General features: G+C 41.2%; 1 protein-coding gene across 1 annotated transcript in view; it reads right to left on the bottom strand.

The window, feature by feature from the left end:
- MAOB (monoamine oxidase B) overlaps nucleotides 1–12,789 on the bottom strand; it is a 53,814-nt gene extending 41,025 nt beyond the window's left edge. The window contains exon 1 of the mRNA XM_005489013.4: nucleotides 12,391–12,789. Within this exon, the coding sequence (XP_005489070.2) occupies nucleotides 12,391–12,436 (46 nt within the window). The 5' untranslated portion in view covers nucleotides 12,437–12,789. The remainder of the gene's footprint in view (nucleotides 1–12,390) is intronic.
- Nucleotides 12,790–13,648: the final 859 nt, after the last annotated feature.

Genomic DNA, 13,648 nt, shown 5'->3' with positions numbered 1-13,648 from the left:
AAAAAACCTTTAAAAAAAACCCCAAACCCAAATAAACAAATAAAAAATCCCCAACTGAAGTATCTAAAATGTTAAAGAAAAAAAAAAGGAAATCTGTCAAAATCTACAAAAAATTATAGAAGTTGGTACTGCTGTAGGAGCACATGGGAAATACAACTTTCCTCACTATTAGATGTCTTTGTACAGTATTCCTGACCTACCACTTTTGATGCTCAGGAATACTTGCAAAATACATACAGCAAATAAATTAATTTGGCCAAAACTGCTCCACTGTACCCAAAGAAACAAAATCCATCTGTTTATGCTGCAGAAGGACATTTGGGGAGAACACCACCATTATTGGTCAACATAGCTGAAGTCCATAAGAAGAAACTAAGAGGAACATGCCCCAGGCATTGAGGTAAATTGAGGGGGAAAGAGAAAAAAACACTCCATCAATCAGGAATTAAGTTTCAAGCATGTAAAAATCAGATTAGTTAGCAGAAAAATCCAGTTTACTGCTGCTTAGATCTAATTACTCAAAAATTCAAACAAAAACCCTCCTTGTTTATACTCAGGGCTCTCTGACCTCCTTCTAAGAAATGTCCCCACCACATCCGGTAATTCAGTGCCATCAGCTTTGGTGACAGTGCTGGCATTCACAGGGGTCCCAGGATGAGGGAAGAGATGAGAATCTTGACTCTATGTTTCAGAAGGCTGATTTATTATTTTGTGATATATATTAATAGTGTATATTAAAACTACACTAAAAGAATAGAAGAAAGGATTTCATCAGAAGGCTAGCAAAGAAAGAAAAGGAATGATAATAAAATCTTGCGACTGACCAGAGTCCAAACACAGCTGGACCTGTGATTGGTCATCAAGTAGAAACAACTCATATGGACCAATCAAAGATGCACCTGTTGCATTCCCCAGCAGCAGATAATTATTGTTTACATTTCATTTCTGAGGCCTCTCAGCTTCTCAGGAGAAAAATCCTGTCAAAAGTATTTTTCATAAAATGTGTCTGTGACAGTGACAGCTTCCATGTCACTGTGACCCTGGAGCGACAGAGGGCAGAAGCAGGGACAAGACCTCACCCACAACCAAGCATCCATTTTGCACCAGTGGGATTTCTCCTTGGTGCTCCACAGCTTCCTCACTGCATTGCTGTGCTAGAAACTGCAATTTAATAGAAACTGCCTTGGTCTTGTCTGTGCCCTAATGGACACAATCTGATTACTGCTCCACCACTGAGAGATTGAACCTGGCACTGGTCACCTTTAGCTCTGTCACTCATCATCAGCCAGCCAAAATGTTTTAATTGAAGTAATGGCTTCAGACAATAATGCCTGCAAGGCATTTTAGATATGGATTGTAAATAAAACAAAAAACAAGACAACAACAGCAACAAAAAAGCAAACCCCAGGGTCAGGGTGAGTTAAGGTGGTACAGGATTGTTTTGTAAGGTTCCTCACATTATGGAAAGGTCGAGGAATTTTGCTCTTGTGAAGAATACTGTGCCTTCAGTGTGAAGGCAACCTTTTAACTTCTCTAATTTGGACAGTCTTAACAATAGTAATTTAGATACCTGACTCAATCTTACCAAAGAAAATTCAAAAATTACAGTTCAAAACCTAAAACCATGGTAGAGCTAGACCAATGTAAGCTGTCACTTCATGTCTAAACAGTACAGGGAAAACTAGCAAAGCAACTATTTTTTGACCCAAGTATTCTGGCCATGGGAAGAGATACTCGGTTTTCCTAAACTGCATCACCATGCTGCAATTAATGCCATTAAAATGAATATTACTCACCTAGAACATTACAGAGCTTAAGAAAACAACAAAATTACAGTTTTGGAAACCCCAAGGAGCAAAAAGAGACATTATCAACCTATCTGCTTAAAATGTACATTTACTTAAAATATTTGTACAAAAGACCTAACATTTCTGGCTAAGATACAGCACTCTGTGAGCAAATATAATTTATTTCTGTTGGCATTTCATTGTCTAGACAAGCAATGAGTTTTTCTGCCTGAGCTCTAATTCTGTAATTTTGTCACTGAGGTCAACAAGAGCATCCCCATGAGTTAATGGGACTTCATGGGAGCGTAAACTGTAGTCCCAGCTTCCTGTGATCTCTTCTCCATGCAAGAGCTCATGGATGAACCATCCATGGGGCAGGGAGCAGAATTTATCAAGCATTTGTGAAGTTCTTAAAACCAGAATTGCAAACATTCAGCCTGTGCTTGTCCCAAGCATTGCAGCTGGTGAAGTGATACAGAGCCTGGGCAGATAGGAGTGAGATGACCAAAGCTGTGGGGTATTAAGCTCAAGCCTTGCCAAGCATGGATTGAAGACAATTTGTGACATTTGGGCGGAAACCCAACACCTTTGGTACCTTTTGAATGTTACCCAGGCTTAAGCACTGAAGGCACACCTGTTCTGCCCGAGGCATCCCTCATTTCCACTTCACTTTTACATCTGAAGTTCCCCCTGAAACTCCATATTGACAAAACTGGGCACTCCAGATTTTCAAAGGTTGAGTATTTCTAGTATCAATCATTTACTGTGTTCTCTTCATTTAAAGGACTTGTCATGAGCAGCCATGGCCACCTCACACTTTAAAAGCATGTCAGAATTCTTCTTCTAGGCTTCAGTCAGGTAAAAAAACCAAACCCAAACACATTCTGCTTGTCCTTTGTTATGGCTTCAGGATATACCAAAAAAGTTAATAATAATATGAATAATAGAATTATCATTTATACTCTGATATCATCAGACATCCTCAGTTCCAGGGCCTCCTTTAGCTTAGGTCATCCCTTTCTGCTAGTTTACAATCCAGGCTGCCTCAAAACACAACAGACACAATAGAGGGGGAAAAAAGGAAAGAACTGAAAGTACTACAGCAAACAGATCAAATAAAGCTGAGCACAGTAAACTGGCTGAGGGTCTGTCTATACAGGCAGTTTTCTAAAGACATCCTTTCAGGCATTACTATTATGAAGAGATCTACAAGCAAATAAAATGCCAGTCAGATTTACTCTGAAGAATACTTTTGCCTTCCATACACAGCAATGTGGGGAAAAAAAAGACTGAGCTGCATCTGGAAAATTTTGTAAAATTATGCAACAGTTGCCTCAGAAGAGAAATGCTTATCTGGTTTGCCAAGTCTTGCTTGTTCTCAAGCAAAGAATTCTTTTTTTTTAGTCCTCAGAGAAAAGTAAATGCTCAAAAAACAAAATCAACTGGAATAAGTGAACTTGAAAAATAAACAGACTATCTTTCTCATATCTTGACATTAAAGACTGACGTGTAATTTCCCAGACTTCTCAGTATCTAATGACTCACAGGTGCTCACCCAGGCCAGGCTGGGCAACAGCAAAGCCCAACAGACTCATCGTGGCCTCATTCCATGGCTGCCCATTTTGGTTCACATTTTAATTGATCTTCAGCTAACGATCTTCACACAAATAGCATGTAATAATTACAGATTTATACTGAGCACCTCTCAGTGTCACTTCCAAACAGCTACACCCCAGAGACTCTTTGGAAATTCCTACCATCATCATAGCCCACAAATACAAATAGGTGTGCACACACACAGAGGCTAAATTGTAAAGCCTACAAGGATTTGTGAATATTTTATCTATTTGAGCAACCAAAAAATTAAGATGAACCCTGCTGAAAGCCCAAATCATTCCCCAGCTGAGATACAAAAGGCTGAGAATGTCATCTAGAGAAGCCCAAAAGAGAGCCACTAAATAAGATGACTTGTGACATCCATCCATCCATCCATTCATGCAGGCAGGAGGAAGTTTGAGCCAAACAGTTCATAAAAACATCACTGCTATGAAAGAAAAACTGCTACCACTAGAACTGTACCATTCTGATAGAATGTGTAGGGGCAAAAATGATGAAACATAAAAGAAAAGATAATTATCTAAAGTGGACAGAAAATGCATTTACACCCTTTCCTTTCCTCATTTGTGCTCATTATTTAGCATAACTCACTGATTCAGCATCTGGCCAAGCTACCTCATAAAAAATTAATTCATATTGGAACAAAAGAGGTGTCTTGCTCCAATATTTAATACACTCAAACACAGATTTATCACTCAAGCAAAAATGAGCCCAGTTTATACTCAAGCTATCCTAGTAATCCAGGTAATCATGGTGCACAGCATGAACCTGCTGTTTGATCAGCTGTTGCTGTGTGCAGTCAACTGAACAGACTCAATCCAATGTTTTATATGTGAATTATACCATCAAGATAAAGAGCAGCTGCCTGGGAGGCAGGAGGGTACAGGAGCATCTTTCCTCCCACTCTCCTCACTTCCAGCTGGGTGGAACTGAAAAGCATGAAAATGTTGAACAGTAAAAAGTAATATCTGTAAGATTAACAGCTTTAAAATGAATCAATACTTCAGGGAACTTTGTAAACACCTGGAAAATGAAGTGCCAAAAGAAGCCAGGTCATCATATAACTTAATCTTTGCAAGATGCCCAAGCCTCTAATGAGCCACAGCCAAACTCTTCAGTGGCAAAAATTAATGCATCTGTGATTTATATTGCCAGATGTGCAAAAGTACTAGGATGTACGAGGAGTAACCCACAAGGTCTCAGACTTTCTAGATTAGAACACCCATTCTTCCAGGGATGGTTTTCACTTTGCTTTCCCCCATCCTATCCCTTGCTCTCCTTTCTGCTACACAATCACACACAGCTCCCCTGCAAAATCCCAATGCCCATCATTTCCTTGGGCAGTTCTTTGCTCTCCATCCTCTGCTGCTGCTCCTGATGCTGTTAAGAGCCCACAAAACTCACACAGCTGAGTCCTGTGGGGCTGTGGGTGGCACAGGATCAGAAACCTACTCTTCCCATAAATAATATTATCACTGTTTCTTGATTAGGTCAATGCAACTCCTCTCTGGCTTGACAGGCACCTCCAACTTTTCAGCACCTCTTTTATTAATAACTTATCCAGAACTCAAGGTCTCCCCACATGAGATCCTGATGATCTTCTTCTTTCTCTTCCCTTCCACCCCAAATCTAATAATGGTTTATGGAGAAAATACAGTTTTCTGAGTGACTTTATACTGGTTTTTCTTTAAAGCAAGCTGTTCGAACTGAAAACTGACAGGACAAAGAAAGTTGTGCAAAACTCAAGAGCATGAGGGCATTATTTAGAAGAATTCTATTCATGGTTTAAATACCAATGGCCTGTAGTGCAGCCTCACTGACCACTGAAAACAGCAAAAAAAATGTTAAACAAGAATAATGCAGCATTACAAAATTATAAACCTTAGACACAAATCAGTCCACAAGGGAAAAAAATACAGTGGATGAGATGAATGACCACATTTTGACCATCCTTAAAGGCAGCAATGATAACATCTGACATAAGTTTACAAGGATGAAATAGGTTATCAGCCCAGAAGGAAAATCATGTTAAGTTCAAAAATGGCTATATAAAAATTAAATGACTGAAACTTTAATGAGATGAATGGAATTTCTTCAAGAAACCAAAGCCTGGCTGAAGCCCTGGAGTCCTCACCACAAAAAAGACAAGGACTTATTGCAGCAGGTGCAGAGGAGGCCCATGAGGATGATCCAAGGGATAGAACACCTTTCCTGTGAGGAAAGGCTGAGAGAACTTGGACTGTTCAGCCTGGAGAAGAGAGGGCTCTGGGAAGACCTTATAACAGCTCCCAGTGCCTAAAGAGGTTTATCAGAAAGAAAGATGAGGATGAAATTCTTAGTAGGGCCTGTATCAATAAGACAAGGGATAATGATTTTTAGACTAAAAGAGTGTAGATTCAGATTAGACGTAAAGAAATTTCTTACAATGAGGATGGTGAAAAGCTGGAACAGGTTGGGCAGGAGAGGTGGTGGAAATATTCAAGGCCAGGTTGGACAGGGCTCTGAGCAACCTGATCTAGCTGAAGATGTCCCTGCTCATTGCAGGGCAGTTGGAATAGAAGAAGACCTTGGAAGAATGGTCACTGGAAGAATGACCTTTAGACATCCCTTCCAGCCCAAACTCTCCTATGACTACAATTCCTCAGGAATTATGATTTATTTTAGAATCATCCCTGAGTGGTTTGTAAGGACATCACAACACATTGTCAGTAAAGGAAGGTCTTCAATAATCTAGGAGCCTGCTCAGTAAACTTTTATAAGCATGATAAACTTCAGTGCTGTATCAGTGCACTCTGTGAAATAACTGCTGCAGAACAGAGACAGAACACAAAGGCAAACAACTCCTCTTTTGGGAAGGGGCAGAGAGGCAACATGGCTTTTTATCATGAAATAACATAACTATTTAATTACAGTTGTCAGTTGTGTTATGGAGAAGGAAACTGTGGCAGTAGGAAATGTGCCAAAATCCCCCAGATTGTTTACATACAGAATAATAACTTCTGAAGAAGAAAAGCCTTCTGAATTGATTAAATTAAGCATAAGGCCTAATTCATTGACATTAGCTGCTGTGTAAGATATGTAAATACAGAGCAAACTCTCTGCTGGTTTACAATAATACAAGCTGCACTGGAAGTTTGCCTTTGGGACTGTCAGGGCTGTGTGAGCCCACACTGCTCAGGCTGCCTCCTTAGGCAGTGCAAACATGAATAAACAGCTTTTTGGCACTTCTCTCCAGCTTTGGATGAGACTACATACACACACCAGTAAGAGTACCTGCAGTAGCCAACAGCATCCTTGTCAACTCTCAACACCTCAACACTCCTGAGATCATCTTAGACAGCCTGAGCACTCCAGGATGGAGCCAGAGCAGAGGGCTGCTCCTCACAGCACCAGTGTTTAACCCAGAGCTGTGTCACTGTGGTGTCTGACATGGTGCTGGAGACTGACACTGATCACTCCTCACAGCAGGGGAAGCACAATGAACTGCATCTCTCTAAAATAACTCCTGAACTTGATGGTGCCAAGGAGTAAAATGAGCAAATCATGATTCATAGGAAGGCAGAATGTGATCTTTTGGCAACCTCTTGATGCTACAAGAAAATGAAAGAAAGAGAAGTAGGCAAGGAGAAAGCAGAGAGGATGGACACAGAGGATGCAGGTGCAGGTCTCTGGTCCAAAGATGACCAAGTAAATTATTTTTAATTGTGTCTTCATGGAAGGAAGAAGAGCACAAAATTGAAATACTCACTCTTTCCATATCACTATCTTTGACCAGGGACACTAAGTTTCCCAAGACAACCAGCTGGAAATGTGTATGTGAAAAAACTGCAGAACATCCCACACTTGGTCTGAACCAATTCCCTGATGCAGACAAACACCACTCACCACCTCCAGTGTGATTAGGTTCTAGTCAAGTGCTAGACCAATCTCTGACACATCTTACCAACTAAAAGTACTCCTGCAGGAGATTGTCCAAGAAAACAATGCACAGAATTCACTTACAAAGAGCTCTCAGTCTCTCCTGAAAATTGTTAGGCAATTCAGTAGCACAGATAAGAAAGTCCTGTGGACTCTCCAGTTTGTAACTTTAACACCCACTACTGCACATAAACTTTGGTTCCCTACCAGTTATTTCCCTTAATACTTAACATATTTCCTGTAATAGACATAACAGCAATTCCGTTCCCAAAGTTTTGCCATCCTAACTTACCTTTTTTCCCCTTCCATGGTAGTTCTCACATTTTGCTGAAGAGACTGAATTAACTTTCCCTAACAACACCCTTTCATAATGGTTAAATAAGCTAATGAAAAACCTTTTCTTAATGAAGCATCACCCTGAGCCCTGTGAGATGAGATGGCTCCTGCAGGTAGGCTGGAAAGCTTCTTATCAAATCAACTCTCAGACCAATTAGGAGGTCTCAGACAGTGAATTACAAGAGCTGTCCCTGCTGCCTAGGCTACCAAACCATTTCACAACATTATGCAGCTGCTTTCTGTTCTGTGTACTGTGCATTGCCAAGTTTTTTTCTGTGAAATGTCTAGAAGTCAAATGCAGATTCCCTCTAACTGGCTCCTACTGCTGCAACCATGAGAGGCTGAGTACAAAAGGAATAAATTCCTGCTGTCAGATACAGAGACAGGTGACTGAAAATGTGAACCAAGAGCTTCATCATGCCAGCTGACAGGACAATGTCCTGGATTCCGTTTGCCAGAGTGCATCCCAGAGAGGGTGAAATTCCATGGAGAGCGTCAGAGTCCCCCCACTGACAAATCCAACCTGGCTCCTCATGAAAAGCTGTTCCATCCATGCCCTCAGTTTGGTTTTGTGGGGTTTTTTTCTTCTCCAAATGGACATCTAGCATAGGACTCCCAGACTAGTAATGTCTAAGAACATTGTCTTGTTTGGTAAACCATCTTTTCAGAGGAGGAGTATTGAGACATTGTAGTTTACTACTAGAGGGCAAAAAGAAACAAGTATCTACTGAATATTACCTCTTTCATCCATAGTTTTCTTACAACATGTCCCAGATTTTTAAAAAAAAAAAATTTTGCCCTCTGCATCAGTCTGTTTTTAAAGAGATAGAACACCATCAGACAACAGCCCTAAAAACACCTAGTCTGTTTTGGGATGTTTTGGTTTCGTTTTTATTTTTAAAGTAACTTGACAGTGGTTCACAGATGCAGTGAGAGCTACTGTAATTATACAGCACATTAAATTGTCACACAAATTAAAAGTGAGGCTTAAGAAGAGTAGAGAGCACAATGGCACCAATATAATGGAAGAATAGGTATGGAAATATTTTTAAAACCCAACATAACAATAGAATTACTTTATTTTACATTATGTTTTAAGCTTACAGGAACATGGCAGGTTGCTTGTGAACAGCAAAACACCAAGCATACTTCAAATAAGACTAAAATTAACAAAAGACTTCACCTTTAAGGAAAAAAAAAAATCAATTAACCTCACTTTGATTGTAAAATCTGTGCGCCAGAGATTTAAGAGAAGCATTTTCTTAAATAGTACTGGCATAAGATTAGGATAAAATCTGATCATTTACTTGAAAACAAAACAAGGAATGCACTTCCAATGGCAAAACAGGGACAAGAAGACACTTTTGAAAACAAAAGGAGAAAGTCTTTAAACAAAATCTCTGAGCAGATTTCAAGATTTTTATTTGATACCATTGGTGTCTCAATTTGGAAGATAAACAAGTTTGATTATGTCACTTTATAGTTTTCTCATAGTTGTTTTGACCCTTGTGCTGGAGCAGCCCTTCAAAGTAAAATTGAGGACTCCGAGCAAAGACAAGAACCTGTCACAATGCACATTCCAGCCCTAAGAGGGTCTGTTATGCTTCTGATCTAAATATTCTTTAGTACCAGGCATACTGCGTGCAAAGTGTGGCTAAGCATTTTCATATACGCTTTTTGACTCTGGGAAATTTTCTTTTGAAATATTTCTTTTTAATCTGCACCAGATGCAAAAAAATTTCAAAAGCTTTTGTTGAAGTTTTACCCAAAAAACAGAATCTACCCTTAGTAAATCCTCGTGTTCCTCGAAGGTCTTAATTATCCTCAATATTATCAAGAGATTACTTACATCTTCAGAAAAGCCACAGACCATTACTTTGTCTTGAAAGAAATGAAAACTAATTTTGAGTAGGTTTCCATTACAGAAAATTTAAATTGTTCCTTAGTTTTATTCTTCCCTTTTATCAAACCCGCAATAAAGGACACTAAAAATTATTCAGCAAAGGAAGTGGCATCTTCAGGTAAATGAACAGAGACTGCCAGGGTTGTGAAGGTCTCTGCACCGTTATTTCATGATCAGGATTTCAGTCTTTATATTTTAAACCCTACTAATTACATCTGGATAAAAAGACATTCAGAGCTGCTGCCAAGGAGGGTCTGAGCCTGCAAAAGCACAGCTTGCTTTACCTGCAGAAATAAACAGAGAGGAGATGGCCAAGGGGCAGCTCTGACACTTGTTTGTGTGCATCCTCCTGCTGGCACAGCAGTTCTTTGTTTGCTCTGCAATTCCCTGCTTGGCTGGGGCAGGTGGCTGGAGCACACCTCAGTGTGACAACAGCCTTCTGCTGTTTGTTTTCACAGGCAGCAGCCACAGAGCCCGGGTCAGAAGAGCCTCAGGCACCTCAAATCCAGGGACTTTCTGAAGGAACACACACAGGAATTGTGGAGCAGCAACAACCCTGCCCTCCAAGGGGTGCCTCATTCTAAAATTCAAACACTTCAATCTCTGGTGGACAGGAGCAGAGATCTCTGCAGTAGCTGTGCATGTTAGCAGGGGGTTTAAATCAGGGTAAGGAGATCTAAAACCACAATTCCATCACCTGGCTGCAAGTTCAAGGATGTAAAGACAAGTGTGAATCAGAGTGAGCAGGGGCTGTGCACAACAGCTAAAGGAAAGGGACTGAAGAGGGGTACTTAGTAAATAGCAATTTTTGTGCCTGTATATTTTTCCAGTCTTTGTGAGAAGACAGGAGAAAAGTTGCTACAGCACCAAACAGGAGCATTTTGGTGGCTATTTAATGTAAAGAGAAGTAAATAGAAAACTGTTCCCCCTGCCACTTGCTGCTGTCCACAGGTGGCAGAGAGTGAAGCACACGATTGACCAGAGCTCAGCACTGCTCCTCTGTCCTGATGCTCCTCCAGGAAAACCTGAGTGGGCTGTGCAGGCTTGCCATGAAAATATTCCCATGGCAACCACGGATAACAGGGGTAATTTAAAAGCTGTTACACTGACTCTTTCACCCCAACTCATTCAACAGAGGGAATGCAGCACTGCTGCACAAAACCATGCCACTGGAAATGTTTTTGTTTATGAGGCATGAACAGATATTTACCACAGGCTAATTACTTTAATTGAGTTTCACTGTGACACACGGTGTAAGTTAAAAATTAGCCACAGCACTGTGTTCAGAATCCACTGTGCTTTATAGAAAAGCACTGGTTAATGTTTTGCTGTTTGTATAAACATACTTGAAACATTCAAACATTATTCAGCAGTTTGTTATCAGAGAATCATTCTTAGGAAATAATGCTTATGATTTTTTCTCTGCATTTTGTATTTCATTCAAATTGCATGCTACACACCTTAACATGATGGTTAAACAGACACCTAGAATTTTACATAAGTAAACAGTGGAAATTAAGAGCCATATGAAAAACAGATGGACAAAATCACATTTAGTAAGAGATCTCAAGTAATTGTTTGTGGTTTGGCAGGAGATACTGCTGGATCTGTGCATGTGAGCACACTCCTCCTGCTCTGAGGAGATCACCAATGGGACAGGAGCTATCACTCCATACCTCCCTGTGCTAAGGGGCCAAAAGGCAACTGTTGAAATGCCGAAGGCACAGGGGGAAAAAATCTACTGCCCATGCACAATTTATTTGGCACATGTATCTCAGAACAAAATACTCAGGGGAGAGATTCATTGTGGGCAGGCACAGAGGTTTTCTAGCCCAGGCTGGGTTAAAAACAGCTGATTGTCACTCCAGTGCAAGAAGGCTCCAGGGCCCCAGTGCTGCCTGTCCATTCTGCCAGGCTGCTCATGCTCTCAAACCCATACCTGCGCTGAAAGGGGAGCTAGAAACTTCCTACCCACCCTGCTGATTTCAGGCATTTTTCCTTTATGCCTCTACCTGCGCTGAACAAAAGGCAGCCAAGGATTCAAATTAATCACATGGGCCTCTACCTAACACCCCTGAACTGGGTGCAGAGGATGCTGAGTGCTTCCAGCCTGGCTTGTCCAAGAGATCCAGGGGTACTGGAAAAAAATTGCACAGATTCAGGGGATGCCAGGACTGGACAGTGGAAGAACCAGAAAAATAAAATGTAAATATATATAATAAAATTGAATTTAAAAAATTATTTAAATGAACAATAGTAGTAAAAATGAACTGTAATGGATATAAACTATAATAAAAATTTATATAAACTATAAAAATTTATCGTTTATATCAATTCTAGTTTATATCCATAAAATGGACATAAATTATAACAAAAAATTATAATAAAAACTATTTTATTATATAAATAAAATATAAGAAATAATAAATTATATATTATAAATATAATAAATAAATAATAGTGGAAATAAACGATAATAGAAAAATTAATAGTAAAATAAATAAGAATAAAAAGTAAAAATGATGAATCGAATAAAATAATAATAATAATGAATACAAATGGGTAATAATAAAACCAAAGATAAAGTAAATTATAAAATAAAAATTATATAAAAAGAAATAAAATTTAATAAAAATATGAGAAAATAACACTACAATTGACATTATTAATAGTTTATAATAATAAAACACTGCCTGCACCATACGGCACCGACCGATGGGGTTGTGCCCAGCCGGTTGTACCGAGCCGGGGGGATGCGCTCAGGCCGGGCGGGGGTCGCGCATCCCCCGCCGCTCTGCCCCATTTCCTCCCCCCCATCCCCGCACCCACCTGAGATGCCGCCGCCGACCACGACCACGTCGCATCTCTCGGCCATGGCGCTCCGGGGCTCGCTGCTCCCGCGGCGGCTCCGGCCGGGCTGTGCCGGGCCCGCCCCGCGCTGGCGCCGCCCCCGCTGCGGGACCCGGCCCGGGCCGTGCGGGCGCTGCGGGGCTGCTGGAGCGTCTGGAGCTCCTGGAGCTGCTGCTGGTGCCGGGCGCTGACCCACAGCCCTGCTGGAGAGGCTCTGCTATCTCCCCGAATTCCCAGGGTATTCGGCCCTGGCTCCCAAGGCACAGCAGTGCGGGCTCTCTGTTGGAATTCACTCCTGCAGCCGCCCTGGGGTGGCTGTGGCTGCCGAGGTGGGGGCTCTGAGGTGTGTCAGTGCTGCTGCAGACCGGCCTCAGAGCACAGAGCTGATGTGACCCCCAAGAGGATCACAGCTTTACAGGGCTCGTCCAGAAGTGACAGTGTCATCAAATCTGCCGGGATGCTTTAGGCTGGTCCCCTGCACACCCAGCAGGGCCTGCCACTGCTCAGGTTTTTGTTTTACTGTGAGGGTGGCACCTGGAGGAGTGGTTTTGGGGATGGTAAAAGCATGGAAATAAGTTTGGTCTGGTGTATCTGTAGGGATCCCATCCAGCAGTCATTTCAGTCATACCTGACCTCCCACACCCGTTGCCCTGTTTTTTCAAGTTTTTCTAAGCCTTTTGATTACATTCTTGTATCTTCTTGAATCTTGATCATTTACATTCTTGTAATGAACCATCTCATGCACTTTATGTAAATAACTTGTTGTTTTGCATTCTTTTATGGAGGAGAAACATTTGATAGACTGTTGGTTTGTCCAGTGTCGTTGGAGAAGTAGCAATGTCATCCTCCAATCCACTGTCACTTTTGGAAATCTATAAATGGTAGAGTCAGAAATTAAACTTTCCTCTCTTTTACCTTAGAGAGTTTGTCCAGTGTCGCTGGAGAAGTAGGACTATCATCCTCCAATCCAGTGTCACTATTGGAAATCTATAAATGGTGGAGTCAGAAATTAAACTTTCCTCTTTTTTACCTTAGAGAGTTGCATGTCTGGGTCATTTTATTTTGTGTCCTATAGCAACACACACCCAGCAGGCTCCAGGCAGAAGGTTCCCAGCTCCAGGACGTCCTCTAAGCCAGACACTTGTTCAGTTCCTGTCATTCTCCATGTCCTGGAGCTGTACATTGCAAAAAGCAGCCCATAAGAGACAGTCTGGGAGGGCTTCCTGTCCCTTTTCCG

This window comes from Zonotrichia albicollis, chromosome 2 (genome assembly GCF_047830755.1).
Source record: "Zonotrichia albicollis isolate bZonAlb1 chromosome 2, bZonAlb1.hap1, whole genome shotgun sequence".
NCBI lineage: Eukaryota > Metazoa > Chordata > Aves > Passeriformes > Passerellidae > Zonotrichia > Zonotrichia albicollis.
Note: the sequence above shows the minus strand (reverse complement) of the source record. Positions and strands in the feature narration are given on the sequence as shown.